General features: G+C 36.5%; 1 protein-coding gene across 1 annotated transcript; it reads right to left on the bottom strand.

Annotated features, from left to right (window-relative positions):
- Positions 1–290: 290 nt before the first annotated feature.
- Positions 291–20429, bottom strand: LOC132126678 (calcium/calmodulin-dependent protein kinase type IV-like). Its single transcript, XM_059538100.1, has 11 exons — positions 19637–20429; positions 17179–17257; positions 17024–17086; positions 16811–16893; positions 15445–15517; positions 5240–5330; positions 5048–5122; positions 4783–4858; positions 3674–3800; positions 3293–3445; positions 291–1970 (listed from the first exon to the last, which is right to left on the bottom strand). The coding sequence occupies exons 1-11, from the start codon at positions 19741–19743 to the stop codon at positions 1491–1493; spliced, it is 1407 nt and encodes a 468-aa protein (XP_059394083.1). The 5' UTR covers positions 19744–20429; the 3' UTR covers positions 291–1490.
- Between the last annotated feature and the right edge of the window lie 429 nt (positions 20430–20858).

Genomic DNA, 20858 nt, shown 5'->3' with positions numbered 1-20858 from the left:
CCATTATTATAGCATCATGCCAGGAAATAAGTAAATAATGTGCATTGCTGTTTTCTTTTCTTTTCCCTTTTTTGTTTTTTACACTGGCTTATAGTTTCAGTGTCTTTACTTTTTTTATGCTGCCAATTAGAGCAATAATATTAAAAACATTCTGGTCATAGTTTTTCTTAGACACCTTATCCAGGCACCTTAAGCAGTAAACCAAAAATAGATTGACGTGTACTAGCAGAAATTGTCACGGTCAGCATGTGAGCTACTAAAAAGCATATAAACTCACTTCAAAAAGTAGAAAGCATCTGATAGCACAATTTATTAATCTTGGAAACATGGAAACTTCTGCTGAAACATAAATAGCATCTACACCGGCTTGCATTAGAACACAGAATTCTGTGATTTAGCTTAACTGCAAAATAGTAATATTATTCATACATAACCATAATGTTCCAGTGATGTCTAATTAGGCTACTGTTTATGTCAGCAGTATGTACAAAGCATTCATTCTTGCTTGGCAAAGATCAAAATAAAGTAGAATAACAAAAGCAACTATATTATATATCGAAACATTTCACAATGCTGTTACATGTTCATAGAGGCAGATAAATGTAGCCTACATAAAGTTCACAAAAACAGCCCTTCGACATTCAACATTGAAAAATATTCTTCCTTGCCTACTATCCTAAAAGTAGATCTCTACAGAATTTCCTATTTGAGAAGTTGGAAGCCCCTGTACAGTAGAAGAGGTAGACAGTGTGGCTGTATTAATTCCACCTCATAGAGAAGATTTCTTATAGTACAGTGGCAGTTTAGGTGCAATTTTCAGCAAAACCTTCCCAAGTCTTGAAGAGAGAAGAAGGGGGTGGTAACCCTGAATGACATCAATTCTGCCAAAGATGAGCCGGGAGAAACATAATCCGTTACATATATCTTCCATTAGTCTTTTAGAGCTTTTACAAACCATCAGAGCATTTTTTTTTGTAATGTGCTAATACAAAAAGTCTGAATTAAAACTGGGGAAAGACATAAAAAGATACATTATATATATATATTTATATATATATTTATCTATCTATATATTAATTTATGAATAGTGTATGCAATATACATTTTTGGGTTTTTATCAATCATTCCTAAACAAATATATACTATCACAACATCACAGATACATGATCCTCACTACCTTTATAGAGGATTATGTGAACAGTTGCATATGATAGCAAAAGAAGAAAGAGCAAAATGAATTTCAGTTTTGATGAGAGACAATCTTATTCACAATGCTTGTGCAAAGAGAAAAATGAAAGTTTTTGCTGTGCCACTAACCTAAAGTTGCCAAGAAAGCCACATGCCTCCATATGAAGAGCTCATCATACATCAGTTCAGTATCAAAATAGTAAATGAGTAAATGATGAAAAAATGGAAGAGGAAATTCTCAGTGTGTTGTCAAAGCATCGTATTTGTCTTCTACGTGAATCCAAATCTATAGATCATCCAGGCTACTGACATTCTGCTGTGCTGCCGCCCGCTTCCAAGCTCATGGTGAAACCATTACTGAGGTTCTTGGGACCTGGTGGGGTGGTGCTCACTGGCGAAGGCTCGTGTTTGCCTCCGGGATCCATTGAGCAGCTCTTCTTGGGCACCCTGGGCCGAACCACTGGAGCCTTTGGAAGGACGGAGGTCTGCCGGTGTCCCTCTGCTATCAGGGGTGGGCGAGTGGGCATGGGGCCAGGGGGGCCAGGAGGTTTAGATTTATGGGTAGGGTGGAGGGGGCCACTCGAGGGTCTCTGGGGCCCGTCTTCAGCCTGCTCAGATCCCTCTTTAATGGGAATGGGCTCTCTTTGAGAATCCAGCGTGTTGTCCTTCTGTATGCTGCTCTGGCGTGAGGTCTTGTCGGCGTTGGGCATCTCGCAGCTGTCCGTCCGTCGTCGTGAGCCCTCATGCATCCGGCTTGTGGCAACCACAGCTTTCATAGCAGCCTGTGGACAGAATAACTCATGAATACTGTGCACTGCTTCAATAGAATACTCACGATTCTGCTAGTAAAAAAAGTTTAGAAATCATAGCATAATATGCTACACTGAACAACATTTGATGCCAAAATATCAATTCTGTCATCATTTACTCATTCTCAAGTTGTTCCAAACCTGTATGAGTTTCTTTCTTCTGATGAATGTGTGCAACTAAACGGTAGCCATTGACTTCCATAGTGTTTTTTTCTCCCGTATATTGAAAGTCAATGGTTGCAAACATTCTTCAAAATATTCTATTTTATGTTTCACAGCCAGTTTGGAACAAACCGAGGGTGAGTAAATCATGACAGAATTTTCATTTTTGGGTGAAATACCTCTTTAAATATCAATGGCATTATTTTTTGGCCTGTATATTAATTATAACTATATTAACTATATTAAAAAATGCAATTCGTGTTCACAATGGCATGAACACACAACATGTTTTTAAATGGATTTTGATGCATAAAGCCAAAAAATTCAGCTTGACACGACTCTCTTGATATCATAATCAAGAAAGAAGCCTCATTAAAATAATGAAAGTAATGAAAAAAAATGTTTAAAGGGGCATTTCACCCAAAAATACCCATAGGACTTTGGTTAATCTTCGAAACACAAATTATATATTAATATTTTTAATGAAACCTAAAAAATTGTGTATCTAAATTGAAATCCCAAGGAAGCTATAAAGGTCATAAAGGCATCATAAAAATTCATATGAATTGTGTTGTTTAATAAAACTCTTGTGAAGAGCTATGATTACTTTATATGATGAGGGATGGAAACCTTCCAGGTTTAATTAAAAAAAAAAATTTTGTCTTTCAAAGATTAAAGTCTTATCAGTTTGCAATGACATGAGGGTAAGTAAATGATAACAGAATTGTCATTTTCGGGTAAACTATCCCTTTAAGTTGTGCATAATATTTTATAATTTATTAAAAAGAGTAAATTTCAAAGCTTCTTAAATGCCTGTGAATATTTAATTATTGTCAAAAATAATAATACTTTTGTCCACCAAATCAAAGTCATTTGCCTACATTAAAAAACATAAAATGTCAGTCATTATTCATATGCATGAATGAATAATACCCAATATTTTTACCTTGATAAATATATTTAAAGATTAGGATATACACATATAAAAGTAAAAAAGTTATTTAAAAGTTGAATTATAACTTTGATTAAAATTAAAATTATATGCAAGCATCTTGAATACAAAGAGGACATTACAAATCTCGACAGTAGACTACATTTTTTTCAAGTTTTTGACACTTTTATTGGTGGCTGACCTTTAATTTGCGCCGAGCATTAAATTCCTGTAGTTTCCTTTGTGTTGTGTCCATGTGGGAGAATCGTGCTGCTTTTCCAAGCACCCATGGGTGCTCCAGAGCCTGTTTCACTGTGAGCCGTTTATGAGGGTCCATCACTATGAGCTTACTAACCTACAGACAACATCAAACAAACATAACCAACAGCTAATGGTGAATCAACAAAGAGCGGAAAAGCTCGGATGATTGAATAATCAAATCAGCATCTGAGTCAGCTTTTGATATTTTGATGGAGATGTGGACTGTTCTTTCTCATCCCATCTGAAATCAGTCAGCAGTGCATGAACAACAGCATTACAAACAAGACAATAATGATGTGTGAGCACACAGTACTGTACTTACCAGATCCTTTGCATTGAGAGACACTTCATCCCACCAGGGGGAGACAAACTCGTAATCGCAGTTTAGAATGCGACTGTACATGTACTGATCCCCCCTTGGATCGAAAAATGGTTCAAACCCACACAGCCTGAGGGCAGAGGAAGAAAGAACAGAGGCAGATAGCACAGAACACTGAAGTCAAGGGGAAACCGTGGCCTAATGGTTAGAGAGTCGGACTCCCAATCGAAAGGTTGTGAGTTCGAGTCCCGGTCCGGCAGGAATTGTGGGTGGGGGGAGTGCATGTACAGTTCTCTCTCCACCTTCAATACCACGACTTAGGTGCCCTTGAGCAAGGCATCGAACCCCAACTGCTCCCCGGGCGCCGCAGCATAAATGGCTGCCCACTGCTCCGGGTGTGTGCTCACAGTGTGTGTGTGTTCACTGCTCTGTGTGTGTGCATTTCGGATGGGTTAAATGCAGAGCACAAATTCTGAGTATGGGTCACCATACTTGGCTGAATGTCACTTCACTAATCACTAATCACTAATCACACACTCAAAGTGAAAATGAATGCATGCTTGCTGAATAAAAGCACTAAATTCATTTTTAAAAAAAGCATATATTTTCTTCTCTTTTTTTACTCACTAGTTAAATTAAAAGTGTCTGCCCTTGCCTTATGTTATCCTGGTATACTTGAAAAAACTGTATTGTGAAACTGCTAATGACATTAGCACCTTAATATTAATCACTTATATGCATATGCTAAGTGAATGTGAGAATACAGGTAAATGATTGCAGATAAATTGTCATACAGTAAGCTGGAATTTGCATGCGGACATCTAAATGAATTTGATCTAATAAGGAATAAGGAAATCTCGATATAATAACCCTATTTCAAGGTACACATTTATATCAGTTCATGCATTCCCTGGGATTTGAGCCCATGACCTTGGCGTTGCGAGAGCACCACTCTATTATTTGAGCTGCAGGAATGTTCCATGAACTGATTCGTCAAATGATGTCAATTTTTAGTCTGTTCCTCTCATATTTCTGAGAAATATGGGTATACAGTGCATTTTCAAGTCAGTTAATGCAACCACTAAATGAATAAACATGAATGCATTACTCACAAAATATAAAGGATGACTCCCACCGACCACATGTCAACCTCAGGACCATAAGCATTTCCTCTGAGGATCTCAGGAGCTGGATTTGAGAATAGAGGCAAATGATTGCAAATGAATTGACTGATGAAACTTTATTAGTCATTCACTGGAACTGCTTGCTTGTGGACAACTAAATGACTTTTATCTCAGCGGTACGTGTAAAAATAAGGACATCAGTAATAGGGTGATTAAAACCCTATAAAACTTTTTAAATTACATTTTGACTCACCACAATAACCGGGGGTCCCACATACCGTCTTCATCGTGACTTGCTCATCGATTATTTTAGAAAGACCAAAGTCCGCTGTGGACATTACAGAAAAGATTGAATTAATAAAATCCATTCATTAATGAAAGATAATTTTTTCTGCATCAAAATAGTAACTGATTCAATGTAAAGTATGAGTATACAGTTTGTTACCTATCTTAAGAGGGGCATCTATTGACAAGTCAGCATAGAGAAGATTTTCTGGTTTGAGGTCTCTGTGGACAACTCCATTCTCATGTAAGTACTGCAAAATAAACAGAACAGAGGTATCACAACCAGGGTTATTATAGTTAACTAAAACTAAAATGAGCAAATAAATGTTACTTGAAATAAAATAAAAAATTAACTTAAAAATAAACAATATAGAAATAACAAAAATCAGTTCCCAATGAAAAACATTTATACTTTTAATTTAGTTAAAAAATAATAAAAACTACTTCATTTAGATGAAAAATAAACATGACAAGTGTAAAAATGTAAAATAAAAAATGTAAATGAAAACAGAAAATATAAAAATTAAATTCTAATGCAAAATTGTAATAAAAATGACAATAATATCAAGTTACGTTTTACGGAAATTAATGCATTACATTATTTTTAAGTTACTTTTTTAATCTGGAAAGGCCTTGCTTTTTAAACAAATAAGTTTTTTTTTTTTTTTTTTTTTAGCTTTTATGTCCTTTCACAACAAAAGTTAAATAAATACACATCAGGCTGATGGAAATGTACATTCATGTCTGTACAGTCGAGGGTGCAGCTCAAACAAATCGCACTAAGAATATGACACAAGAGAAAAAAGTTCAACACTATTCAGCAATAACAAAAACTAAAAACAAATGTGTATTTTTGCTTAGCATGGTTGAATTGGATCATTGAAGGTCAGTAGCAAAAGACAATGGTAAAATAGGATTAAATATATAAATTATATTTGTCTTATTTAACATATTTAATTATCACAGGTTTGTATAATATTCAGAGATGGCATTTAACTGTCTGTATTCATTTTAGAGGAATACTGAATTTGTTTTTGTGCAAGTGAGATGAGTAAATACATGTTCATATTTAGTCTAGAACTACAGTAGGCATCATATTCACACAGCACAAACTAATCCTTTGCACATAAGACCATTGCACACAGTCTGAAATTCTCGCCTGAACGTTTACACACTGCCTCCAAAAATTTCATCCATCATAAAAAAATTAGGACCAGGATCGATTTTCTGCATTTTTGCATCCACAGCAAGCATTTTGATAGGAAAGAGTGACGAATATGAAAAAATAAAAAAACACATGCGAAAATTTCAGAAATGTGCAAGGACCTTTACATGATAACGTGAGAGCTGTCAGTCAAGGCATGGGACTTTTTTTTTTTACTGGCATTACTTAATTGAAAAATGAACACAGATATTTCCTTACAAATTAAAATGTAATGCATTACTTTACAAGTTACTTTTTAAAAAGTAATATGATTACGTAACACTAGCTACTTTTAATGCTCTACCCCCATACACTGGTGGGGTTAAAAACAATCTCCAATGTTTTCATTATATGGACAAATGCAATCTTAACATTCTTCAAAATATCATAAGTCATACAGGTTTAGAATGACATAAGGGAGAGTAAACAATGACAGAATTTTCAATTTTACATGAACTATTCCTTTATAACAAAGTTTCCTTGGCAAATTTCAGTGGAATCTGCCGGATTTCACTAAATCATGGAAGGAGCATCATGGATTAACTGGATCAACAGTGAAAACCTGCCAAATGTGACTGCAGCAACATTGAAAAAATTAAGAATTTTTCTTCATCTCACAGAGTAATCAGCATTTCTGCAAAGCCCCCTCCGCCCCTCATTTAGCAGAGCTGCTCTAATAGGTAATTTGCTATGTTTATTGAATTCATTAAGAATTATTATACAGCTCTAGGAACAGGTTTGTGCGTCTGATTGTGTGTGACTGTAGATGACATCCACGGTTCTCTGAAGTCCTGATGGAGTGTAGGTGGGGAAGATGAGTTCAGTGAAGCAGTCTGGAGCAGTTCTCTGTTAAAACAGCTGTCATGAAGGCAGAGACAGACTCTGTATTCAGCATCTCCTCACTTTACAGGAATAATTCTCTGAAAGATCAAAATTCTCTCCTCATTTACTCGCCCTCATGTCATAACAACCCTGTATGATTTTCTTTTCTCTGTGGAACATAAAATGAACCACTTTAAGAATATCCTTGTTGCACTTTTCCATGCTTTTGCATGGTGACTGAGACTTTTTGGCTCAATCTCTGGGTTCCAGATGCTGCAGAATTCAGACTGTCTCTGGGATGAGAGATGCCTGAACCTTTCAAGCCTCCTGTCTTCCCTAAAGTGGTTTTTCTAGCACTCTGTTGAGATCATGGGGTTGTTCTCCATTATCGAGGCATGGATGTCTGTGATCTGCAGTCTGATGAGTGCGGGGATGACTCATACGGTGTCAGCCCGTGTTAATTCATTTTGTGTTTGTAGGCACAAGACAGATGATGTTCCTTTAACACAATTCCAAAAATATAACAGTACATCATGGTGGCGAGGAGACAATGATTTCCTGGTAAATGTGAGCCTAGCAGATCCCTACAGAAGTACAGAAAGTGTTTGGCAAATGACAGAGTGTAAATTGAATGCGGCAGGAGTCACTCTTGTGTTTTAGCACATGACTAGTGTGAAAACCGGAGGTGAGTCAGTTCTACTACACACTCTTTGCTCTGTTGAAATAAGCTTCTGGAGTTTTGTTACACTGTAAGAAGCTTCGAACAGGTTTGGGATGGTGGTGTTTTTATTTGATGTTTAAATATCAGGCTGAATAATTTGGAAAATTATAAACAATGCTAGATTTCTACATTTGTGAGTCGACTCACCACCATAACACTAAGGTGTTTGCCAGGGTGCTGCTTTGTGGTTGCCACTGTGTTCCGAGGTGATTTAGCAGACTGATGTGAAGTTGTTTCTGTGGCTGCTAGTTGGTTTGCAAAGTCAAAATAGCATTTTCTAGGGGGCTAGCTGAGCTAGGGCTTGACGATAAACAATATCATATTGAGATTGAGAAATAAAAGTGACAGTAAGTGAGTGCCATGTCTCTGTGTGAATGAGTGACAGTTTCATCTACACAAACTCAAACACACGTGATGCTCACAGTGTTTTCAGCGTCTGCGTCTCCTAAATACTTTATTTCCAGAGCTGCTCTGAAAGTCAGCTTTACAAAATTTCATTTGAGAAAAGCCACCGTCAAACACACTGAAACTCAAAGATCTTCAATGTGCAATAGTTGATTGGCTTCAGAATTTGTTTTTGTTATGCTGGTTGAAAATCTCTTCACATCCCGGTAGAAATCATTAAGTTAAGTGGTCTAAATGTATTTATATGTATTTATATATTCTGTGGAAGGCGTAGGACCAAGAAATATTCATTCAAACAAAATGTTCGGTCTGAACATTATGATTGGCTTTCCTACCTGCCTGTCAAATATGTATTTGCATACCTCTGCGTACCCTGTTGGCGCAGACAGGATACATCATCAGCGTGTTCATGTACGCTGTGTAAACAAAGCGAGAATGGCAGACAAACATCAACAACCTGATCTTCCTTCCTGGTAATGTAGTACTTTTACTAACTGTGTTATAAAGTTTTCTCACCAGAGAATGACACATGATGTAGTAATGTTGTCTCTGGTCATCTGGTGTGCGTTTATGTGTTCAGGGGGCGTGGCTTTGGAATGCAATTTGCAGGAAGGGTGGGACAATCAGGCTAAAGTTAGTATTTTCCAAGCTCTCCTACTGCACCTTTCGGGACAAACCACCAAAACAAATGAATAAATTTGTTTATTCATTTGTTTATTCACCGAAACAACTTGAATAAATTAAGACAGAGATATATTACTATTCTATACTAAAAATGTACTTCTGCAAATAATAGTATTATTTTATAAGGGATATTTCTATAGTTCTGTTTTAATTCATACAGTTCTGTTCTCCAGCATCTTATTATTATTTTTATATTATTTTATTATTTTATATTATTATTTTTATATATTTTAATAATTTTTTTTTAATAATTATTTTGTAAATTTATTATTGTAATTTCTTTTAATTAAATTGTATTTTTTCATTTTATTAAATCGTCCTTTTTTGATGATTAATTTGTGTTAAAGGGGTCATGACCTGAGAAATCAAAATTCACTTGATCTTTTCACATATAAAAGGTCATTGTACTATAAAAAACATCTTGTTTCAGACCTCACCACTTTCTCATTTGTCTAAAAACAGCTTATATTGAAGCTAGTCTGCCAAAACGACAGCTTGTGGAATGTGCCACTTTATGATGTATTAGTATGGATAAACACCTCCTTCACTGAAGAAGATCAACTCCTGATTCTACATTGCTGCCTGTTTAGCCCCGCCCATACAATAAAGATGACACTGAAGATAAGAAAATGCTGTGAAGTGCGAAGATGTGGAAAAACATTCCTTCTGATCCCAACATTAGGAAAGAGTGGATGAACTTTATTTTTAATTCCAGACCAAGTCAGTAAGAACTCTGGGTAACACTTTAGAATAGGTAACACTTGTTAACTATTAACTACGACATTTTGTCACGGTTCATGAATCGGCTGTCTCTCACTGAGGTGTCTGTGTGAGTGTAATTGTGTAGGTGTGGTTACTCGTTGTGTTGATTAGTGTCACCAGCTGTCGTTGATTTCACCTCCCTTTATATGTCAGTAATTTTCCCTCTCATGTTGTCAGATCGTTGTGGTTGTTCCCTGGTGTGTGTCCTGCTCTCGTGTCTCGTCAAGCCCAGTTCTCCATTTGGATTTCGTCAGTTCTTCGTGTCGTTTGGATTTTGTCAGTTCCTCGTGTCGTCTGGATGTTCCACGGTTCCTGGGTTTCTATTCACGCTCTTCACTGCACCACCATCGGATCGCCATCTCGTCCCCGCATCACCACCACCTGATTGTTTGTCCCTGACCTGTGTCTTTACGCTGACTCTCAATTATTAAACTTGTTAACTTGCACCTTGCATCCTCTCGTTATTTCATCACACATTTCTCTCAAAAAATTCTTAATTTGCTGCTTATTAATATTTAGTAAGGTAGTTGTTAGGTTTAGGTATTGGGTAAGATTAGGGATGTAGAATAAGCTCAAGTAGAATAAGGCATTAATATGTTCTTAATTAGCACTAATACATGGCTAATAATCTAGTAATATGCATGCTAATAAGCAACTAATAGGTGTTACCTATTCTAAAGTGTTACCGAACTCATTTGTTTGTCATTTGTTCACTTAATTTTACTGCAGATGTGTTTACAAACAAGTCACAATTCCACACGGATTTTCAGAAAGATTTAAACTAAAAGACAGTGCTGTGTTAACTATATTGAATTTGACAGCTATGTTGCAACACACAGGTGTAACTGTGTTTATTACTTGGCTACTATAATTTTGTCTGTTAAACAGATTTTTTGATTTACTGAGTATATATGCGTTTTTAACCTAAATCAAAGCAGCATCCACCTAAAGTATGTAGGATGTCAATCATATACAACTTCCAATCATATCAGTGGGCGTATACTTCCAAGTCTACAATCCACCATGCCTATTCAAACAGAGCGTTCTGATGAGGGGGGTTAAAAACAAAAGGCAGGTCCGGATGGATGCCAGGGTGCGGATGCGGTCCACCTTTTGTATATCAGTTAAATAAGGATTAAGACTCGAGTTTCTTTTTAGAATTTTTCACAAGTCCTTTTCCTCGAGTCTGGGTCAAGTCTGAAGTCTATAAAAATGCAACTCGAGAATGAGTCACTAACTCGAGTGCCCATCTCTGCCAGTAGAGACCCACAGAGTTCATTACAGTTTCCAGTACAAAACCAATACAAGTCGCATTATAACATACTCAGAATTCGTGCTCTGAATTTAACCCATCCAAAGTGCACACACACAGCAGTGAACACACACCCGGAGCAGTGGGCAGCCATTTATGCTGTGGCATCCGGGGAACAGTGTGGGGCTAGGTGCCTTGCTCAAGGGCACCTCAGTCGTGGTATTGCCGGCCTGAGACTCAAACCCACAACCTTAGGGTTAGGAGTCTAACTCTCTAACCACTAGGCCACGACTTCCCCCAAACAATGTTTGGAGATGCTCGGCATTGAACCCAGGACCTCAAACATGCAAAGCATGTGCTCTACCACTGAGCTACATCCCCATAAAAATGTTCTATTGGTGTCTAATGGTGTTTTTTTTTCAGCAGGGGTCTTGTTAATTTTTTCTTTTTATTCAAAATATTCCAAAATATATCACGGAATATCTTCATTCTCAAATATGTGCAAGTACATGCATTTTGCACCTTTATAGATTATGTTAGTTCTCAAGTAGAACTAACATAATAGTGTAATATATTAACTTTGCATAAAAATGCGTCTTTTTATTCAAGTACCAGATGTTTTTTTTTATTATTGTACAAAAAGGGAGCAAAGAATGTTTACATTATCAACGAACATCTTCACTTCAGTCCAGCGAGTTCATGCACTCTCAAAAACTCCCATAATAATCTCTAAAGCTGTTTACTACTGTGAAATTAATATCTTACTTACATTCATACAGCTTTACTTTGTTGATGAGAGAATTAGCCAGAGAATTCAATCAGCCAGCAAGAGCAGTGACAAAACAGCGTGTTTCAGAAATGACTCTTCTGAATGCCTCGGATTGGTCCTTGCATTCATATACTCAACATAATCATAGGGGCTTTAAAAATGTGTGTGTCTTTGGCTCTGTGCAGCCAGTGAACGCAGATTTGAATTTAGCAGCTGGTGAGGTTTTTCTTAAAAGCCCAACTCGCCTCTCCTCGGGAGACCGGTCTCTTCCCCGTGCATGCACACTGGTGTCCTCGTGGGCCCAGGAAGGGTGCGTTGAGGGACTCCCACACCACCAGAGACGTGAGCTGCTGGACCCGCAATCCGGATGGGAGCCAGGATGCCGGGCCGTCCATCCCCTGCCAGCGCCGCGGCCAACGAGAGTGATGCGGCCGCTAGAGGAAGCCGCCGCCCCTTGCGCCCCGGACCGAAGAGTGGAGCGCGTGCGGCCGCCGGACTCCGCCCCTTACCTGAACCCTTCCTCTATGAACACTGCCCGAACCACACGAACCCCGCAGCACGACGAGGACACCAGATCCCCCGTTTGTTTTGGACACTCTCCCCCTTTGGCCACCTTTATCCCCTGTTTTATTTGATTTTCATAAGTACAAATTCAGATACATTTGAAAAAAATAAATTAATAATTATCAATTTTCAAATATTGCACCTGTCAAACATAGTCTATTTTGCCATCAATACTGTTGACGGTGTCCTTTATCAGTAGGCTTTATATTTATGCTCAACATGAAGTATCGATATTGTTGTCGTGAAAACAAGAGCCTGGTCTGTTGGTGGTCTCCCTCTATGTCACCTACAGTATCAGCAGTGCCGTGTCAGGCACGATACTGGTGAAGCAGGCCTGCAATAGGCCCACAACACATCCCTCACTAGAACCGCCCCTGCACAGAGATCATGCGTGCATTGCCTGTCCTCCTTTTTCTTCAATGCGGTTCTGGTTCATTAGCCACTTTAGGTAAATAACGAGGAGAATAACAACGTGCAGTAAACGGTAAAACGGTTTGCAGTACAAACCAGTGTGCTTATAATTAAGAAAATACAATATGACAAGACACACCAACTTTCAATATCAAGCAGCAAGACAAACTGTAGCTTATTGTTCAGCTAAAAATAGCTGTACGGAGTGGATGCAGATGAGACCGGAAGCCAGACCCATAGAATTTACAAATGGCCGCGCCCATTTGTACGACAAGAAAAAGGTGGATAGTCATTTGGATTAATTACTATTATTAGTATAATCACACAAATACCATGGTGAAGCTAAATGGCTAGTTTAGTGAAACCATGGTAAAGTGTGGTTACTTAAGTTTAACTTTTTTTTTTATAAACCCATGTTTAATTTTCACAAAGGTGTATATGTAATTAAACCATTATGTAGCCTAATTGAGTTCAGAAATGAACGTAAATAATCTTAACCAAAGTCCCTTAAAGGTATTTTAACTGACACTGATATTACAGTGGCCAGTCGTAACCTTTTAACATATGTGATCTGGCTCTTTATTTTATTATTGTTATTTAATATGATTTTTTTTTATTAAATCTATCAATAATTTTTTATATATTTGATTTATTTGCATTAAATATATCAAACGTGCACGGACTACGTTAATTCACATTGGCCAAAACACACAAAGAAATGCCCTGTAAAAAAAAAAAAATCAGATGGGATTAGTCTTCTCAGAGGATCACTGAGTTTGTTGAAAAACAGTAGGTAATTTGCTCTGGAATTATTACAGAGGTTATGTGAGAGAAGCACAGACGTAGCAGATTAGTACGGGATTATTTACCAAGTACGCCTGTGAAACACAAATTTCTCAAATTTCACAAACACAAAATGACCAAGTTTGTAAAACTAGTCCCGTCCGAATAAGGCTATAGACCATGTGAATTAAGCAGATCCGATCGGCACACACAAACATTTAACACATAAATGTGGCCTCTGCATTGTTTCTGTCAGGTTGCTGAGCTGTTATGTAACGCCAGCCCACATTCCTCCTGCTCAGAGAGATTAAAAACCGGGGGGAAAAATTGCAAGGTTTTTTTTTCCTGAGAAGATTATTTTTCACTAGCAGCTCTGCACACACATCCGCTTACTCTACCGTTCACTTTTGAGTGACGACAAGACTGACCCACATCTCCAACCCCCTCCACTGTCAGCCCATCACTGGACATGTGTTCAGACATGCCAACACATAGGCTACACAGTAATCCTCCGGCTGAGAATGCATTTAAATAACTGTGTCCTTCATAACACGTACCATCATATAATGCTGGTTATATTATTTCACCTTCGTTCAATTGATTTTTAAAATAATCATGTTTGAAAGCAGAATTTGTGGTGAGAAACTACATTACCCACGATGCTGCACAGAAAATTCCAATCAGCAAGCAAAACACATCAAAAGAGACACTCCACCCAATTCCGTGAATCATTGCGAATGGCATAATTTGTATATATAGGCATATTCTGCAATTAGCTTAAAGTGCCACTTTTATGCCATTTTTAAGCCTTCTAATCTTGTTTCAAAAGAACAGATTTACATGCATTCAAGGTCAAAAAACACTTTAGTTTTCTCAAAATATACATTTTATATCACCTCATTTTCCAACGATTCTCAAACAGTTAGTTCGAAGCAGTTCTAAGATTTAGTCTCTCCAAACCCCTCCTTTCTGTGAGTGTACTCTGATTGGTCACATGGCCCAGGCTGTTGTGATTGGTCTTCAGCGTACAGTGCATGTTGGAAGTGCGATTCGAATTAAGGTCCTTGCACACTGAGTTTTTGGTTGTTTCGTAGTCGTCATCCTTTCCTATCAAAATACTTGTTAAGGAATGTGAAAAGGCAGAAAATCGAACCTGGTCAGAATTTTTTCATGACGGACGAAAGTTTTGGAGGCAGTGTGTAAATGTGATTAATGTGATCAACGTAAGGTCGTATTTGTTTTTTAACATGCAAATTTCAGCTGAGAATTTCGGACTCAGTGTGCAAAGACCTTTACTGACAACTCATTTAGGCTTGTCAGAGTCCAGGTTGTTCAGAGTCTATTCTTTCTTTTGGGAAACAAGAACATCATATTTTGCATACTTTTGTCTTTACATCTTTGCAGATCGTTTACATTCACATACAGCTACAGTATTAAGTACACAGTCTTGAGACTTGCCTTTTTGTCTGGTTTTCATTAATTTTTTTTGCTTCAAATCAAGGTTTTTAATGTTGTGAATCACCTCATAGCTGGTTGGTTTGGTTTATGGTTATAATGCTTTAACAAGCATTTTTTTTAAATCCCTATGGGTAAATTAATGGGAAAAATACTTCCGGAACCAGTGCCGCTGAAAAAATGGACTTGCACTAATGTACTCTTATAGAACATCACAGCATATGTGGCTTAATAATTTTGATACTTCTTTTTATTTTTAAAGAAAAGCACTTGTCAAGCTTACATGAGACACTTACAATGGAAGTGAATGGCATCAAAACCATGGCAGTTTCTGAAAGTAGCATTTTTGCACTTTTGTATTGTGAATATTAGAGTATGTCTACCCAGTACATCTTATCTTCAAAAGAGCCATTTTGTGTTCCTCTTTAAAGGCTAAACATCCACATTACCATTATTGGCTTTCAAACATGAATAGCAAATCTCTGTGTGGCGGAAAAGCACATTATTATATCCCATGATTCATTTGGTCTTACCGCCACAGCCTCCAGGATCTGTTTGATAACGTGAGCTGCATCTCTCTCGCTGTAGTAGCCCCTCTCCACAATCCTGAAACAGCACATGACAAATTCAGCATAAAAAACATCACAGCACGTATATAGACTATCATATGTTTTCAGACATGAACAGCTGAAGTTTAGGCGTCTGTGTGTGTGGATCTGGCAGCATTTAGTGCTCTGTTTAGCAGTGTGTGGATGTGTGTAGGCAAACACATCCTGCTCGTGCTCTGCACCAAACCCACTTAAACCAATTATCGGGAACTTGTTTTATTCAATTACGTCTCACTGCTGGGTAGAAGAAAAGACAGAAAGCCCACTGAGCTTTAAGACCCTAAGCCAGGGAGGTGCTGACGATAAAGAATAAATTAGATTCCTGGGCTGAGGACCAACGCAAGATCTAAGGAGAAACATTAGGCCCTCATAATATCATTGCATTGTGGCAGATCATCTCTTGATAAATCGCATAGCTTAATGATGCCATCATTTACTGACCCTCATGTTGTTCCAAATTTGGATTTTCTTTCTTCTGTGCAGTGCTGTTATAGTTAACTAACTAAAACACTTAAAATAATGTTGGTAACACTTTACTTGGTAACCTTTCTGTATAATGCATTATAAACGGGTTTAAAGGGTATAATGCATTTTAATTATAATGTAAAATGTATTAACTGTGGTTACAATTATTCATGAGATTGTACAGTGCATTATAAGGTGCAGTACAAGGTATAATTAAGGCATTAAAACAAATGTTATAATGCATTATACATAAATACTTAGTGTTACCATAATTTTTTTTGGCAACTGAAATAAGGCTGAAGTAATTTTTTATCATTTTATTTTAATAAATATTTACCTTATTTCACCTTTATTTGTAATTCCACAAAAAATAAAGATTAGATGGAAAACAAATATGGAAACTTAAACAATGCATTAATAAATAATAAAGTACTAAAATTACTTGACTGATATAAAAGTAGAGCTTAAAAAGCTAAATTAAAATGCAAACTGAAAAAAAATTAATGTTAAACATTAGAAATATTAACAAATTTATAATAAATAATAAAATATACTCGTGAATTAATAATGCTAAATCTTTTCTTTTTCTGTACAGTGAAAGTTGTTTTAGATGCCATTGACTTTCATTGCAGGGACACACAAAACATTCTTTAAAATATCTTGTTTCTGCAAAAGAAAGAAAGCCATACAGTTTTGGAGTAATATGAGGGTGAGTTTATGATGACAGAATTCTCATCTTTTGGAGTGAACTATTTTAAAGCGATGATGAATGTCAGAAAACCTGTTTCACATTTGAATTGTCTTTCATTTATGGAGCACATCATACCTGTCAAAGAGCTCTCCACCTGTCACCAGCTCTAGGATGAGAAAGATCTCTGTCTCGGTTTCAAAAATTTCCTTCAAACGAATCTGAAAGACAACAAAGTGAGAACAGTCACGTCAGAACGAGCTCATCCATATTCTCACAGAATACAATGAATGTGAAATATTTCATAACAATGTGAACAATGTGATGTTGCCAGGAACATAAATATCTTACAATATTTGGATGAGAGAGACGCAGCAAGACTCCGATCTCTGTCCTCACAATTTTCTTGTCAATCTGAGTGGATGACACAATGAACATAACATTAAACAGTCATTCTGGGATATCAGGAAAAATGAAAATATCTTTATAATCGCAACTCAACTTACAGTTTTCTTCAAGACCTTCACAGCATAAGGTTTCTCAGTTTGCTTCTCTTCACAGCGAAACACAACCGATGTGGCACCCCTGGTGGTTAACACAAAGCGATCTGTATTTAGTAGCACTGTAATTAAATAAAGATCTTAAATTCAATAACTGCATTATAGCAATTTCTATAAACAAACACACTGCATAAAGTGACAGATTGGAAGATGCTAATAAAACTAAGATGTTTGAAGAAAGAAAAGTGTTGGCATTTCACGACTTTGACCTCCACCGCTCAACTAATAATGGAGGTTCTTACCTACATTCTTCCTCCCCCATCACCACTATTATGTTCATGGCAACTGAGTCAAAACATTCAGTGTTGTTGAGAACAGAAAATCTTCAAGGCAAGAATACAGAATTACAGGGTGTAAGAGATTTACACTGCATGTTTAATTCACCATTGACCAAATTATGGCCTAAAATCGGGGGGAAAGTCTTAAATTCATGTCAATGAATGTTGCAAGCAATGCAATGCAATGCAATGCAAAAAAAAAAAAAACCTCCTTAGTGAGTTTGTGGTTAAAACAAAAACAAATATCTGTCAAAGGGGTATGAAAACTTTTTTCACTTTAAATTAGGATCATTTTCTGAGCCCATTAGCAGATATCTGTTCTGGATTTAATCAAAAACCCATTTGTAAGCATGTTCCAACCAAAAATTTACATTCGGTCATCATTTACTCAAGTTGTTCCAAACCTGTATGAGTTTATTTCATGCGATAATAAGATATTTTAAAGAATGTGGGTAACCAAACAGTTGCTGGTAGCCAAAAGGAAGAAAGAAACTATAGAAGTCTGTGGCTAACAGCAACTGTTTGGTTACCAAAATTATTATTTTTTGTTGTCAACAGAAGGAAAAAAAAAATAAAGTTTACAAAGATTTTTTGTTCCAATACAAGTTTGGTGATGGCAGAATTTTCATTTTTGGCTGAACAACCACCTCCCCCCCTTTTTTGGTGAACTATAAGAAGATTTAAGAATCTTCAGAAATTTGTACTGCAAAACCATTAAAACACACATAAACCCATATCACCTTGTGTGATGTGTGATCAGAAGGTACAGAAAAAGTTATTTCTGTATTTTCTGATTTTCTAATTTTGACACATTGTAAATATGGGACACTAACATTTAGGGACTATTTATATATATATTATGTGTTCAATTTCTTACATTTTCTTTACTTCTTAAAAAGGTTCTTAAAAAGGTCCTATAGATCTTACATTTACCTACACAAGACCCGCAGAAGGAAATTAAACTGGTAGTCCAAACTTTCAGCTATAAAGACCACAAAGGTTTTTCACCGGTGCATTATGTTATACACTATAGTATTTGTGTGTCTTCATGTTGTCTCCCAGATCTTGTCTTTGCTTTTCATGGTCAGAGAATGACTCAATCAGACGAGCACTCAAAGAGCAGGTCAACATTTCACCATCTGCTCCCTTGTTATCCAACACTTCAACACATCAGTGTCTGACAAACAGTCCTCAGCATAATCAGTGATAAACATCAAAGTACTTGCAGTCATACAATGCAACTAGATACATAAAAAACAATTAGGTCCATAGAAGTCTTTCTCTGTGCTGAATAATATCACACCAGGCCATACAGCCAAGATGCCAGACTAAAATCAGGTGACAGCATCAACTGCTCAACATTTTGCATCTACAACCCTGGGAGGTATATATATATATATATATATATATATATATATATATATATATATATATATATATATATATATTCTTAAATATATACATGCATGTGTTTATATTTATATATACATAATAAATATACACAGTACACACTCATATGTTATGTAAACAAATTCTTAAAACAAAAACGAAAACCATTGTTCTTTATTCAGATTTTTTTTCAAGTTATAATATTCCTGCAACAACAACAATGATAACAAGTTCTACTTAAACAAAAGAAAAATAATATATCCATTATGAAGATTTTAGTAATAATAAATTTTTGGCTTATGATGCTCACATATCTCACAAACATTGTAGAAGAACTAATATATATATATATATATATATATATATATATATATATATATATATATATATATATATATATATATATATATATATATATATATATATATATATATGTGTGTGTGTGTCAAACCGAGTATAGGTCAACCTCTAACAATGATAGGCTATAATTAAGTTTTTTTTTTTTTTTTTTTTTTTTTTTTGCAGGCTAAAGAGTATTTGTGCTTTTTGGCACAAACCAACTATTAGACACTCAAATATTGGTTCATGTTACAGATACATATATGAACCAGTATTGCCATAAAAACAATACAGGTCATGCAATTAAAAATAAAATCATAGGTGGTACATAGTGTGTATTTACGTATTTACACAATATCTTCAAAACGAATGTAAAGTGGATGCAGTAATACACTTACCTGCCTAATTCTGGCCCCATATTATAGAAATCCTCCACTGTCCCATCTCGGCGCGAGCCATCGACCCAGTATTCCACCGAGCACGCGCCGGACCGAGAGGTGGGCATGATGGACCCTCAGAAGACTGTTCTGCTCTTATAATGAATACAAGTGATCCCTTAGACCAGGGAAGCCCAGAAAACGCGATCACTTTCACATCTGGGTGTCAACTTGAGCTATGATATGGCTGCAAGTTTATGTTTATGATTCAGTTCCAAGTGATCAATGATTTAAAATGTCCAGGTTTCCATTTCCGTCTGAGTGCGCATATTAAAAGTCAGTCCAGACACTGGAGCATCACTGCGGGCTGGAGTTGATGTCCAAATTCTTTTTATTTTCAGTATATCTATCGATATCCTACACTCACGAGAAGATATATTTTAAGTATTATGATTTTTGCTCGGTTTGCTTGGAATAATCTCTATCAAAACAATTAAAAATGCTGTTTTCAAAGTGGGTCTTCAGCTTCCAAAGGGCGTCATAGATCCAACCCAAACCTCCAACGACACACAACATCAAGAAAACATCATAATCCTGCGATTCCCGAATCCCGATGTCACAAGCGACAAGACGATGAACGATTCCTTGCTTTGGTCCTCGCCAGAATGAAAACAACAGATCAGCGTCTTATTTATCAGATGCTTCTTGAATATTATTGTATGATGTTGTGAATTAGCAGGGTGAAGGTGGAGTAAATGTCGTTTGAAATGTAAATATCACACTGCTGTTTGTGCTGGTAAGGGGTGGAGAAAGGGAGGGGGTCTGTCACACGCTAACCACACACACACACACGCCCTCTCAGCCTCTCTTCCAATCCTTGGCTTTCACTGCATACTGCAATTGGGAAGCGTAATATTCAATCAAAATAACGAATGAGCTTCTGGTTTGGGAACCGATAATCGGATTTTATTCAGAAATACTGCTTGTCGAACATTGAAAACTCGTATGATTCGGTTCTTTTTTGTAAATCAAAACACTCAGCTTCATAAGAGCCGATTCTTTTCAGTAAATACGAACATACAGTGCAGTCTTATGTCTTATGAGCCGATTCTTTAAAAATGAATAAAAAACACCAATCGAACCAAATTACTATTTACTAGATTAATTTAATTTACTTTGTTAAGGTTTAGTTGTAAGTGGTATTTTATCATAAAATGTAATAACTGCATTTATTCTAAATAGT

This window comes from Carassius carassius, chromosome 44 (assembly GCF_963082965.1).
Source record: "Carassius carassius chromosome 44, fCarCar2.1, whole genome shotgun sequence".
NCBI lineage: Eukaryota > Metazoa > Chordata > Actinopteri > Cypriniformes > Cyprinidae > Carassius > Carassius carassius.
The sequence above is the reverse complement of the archived record's forward strand: the minus strand, read 5'-3'. Positions and strand labels throughout refer to the sequence as shown.

Excerpts from the sequence above, each read along its gene's own strand:
- LOC132126678 (XM_059538100.1), bottom strand. The coding sequence starts at position 19,743 with ATGCCCACCTCTCGGTCCGGCGCGTGCTCGGTGGAATACTGGGTCGAT. Across the intron at positions 17,258-19,636 it reads ATGGGGCCAGAATTAGGCAG|GGGTGCCACATCGGTTGTGT; the intron begins GTAAGTGTATTA and ends GTTAACCACCAG. Across the intron at positions 17,087-17,178 it reads TGAAGGTCTTGAAGAAAACT|ATTGACAAGAAAATTGTGAG; the intron begins GTAAGTTGAGTT and ends TCATCCACTCAG.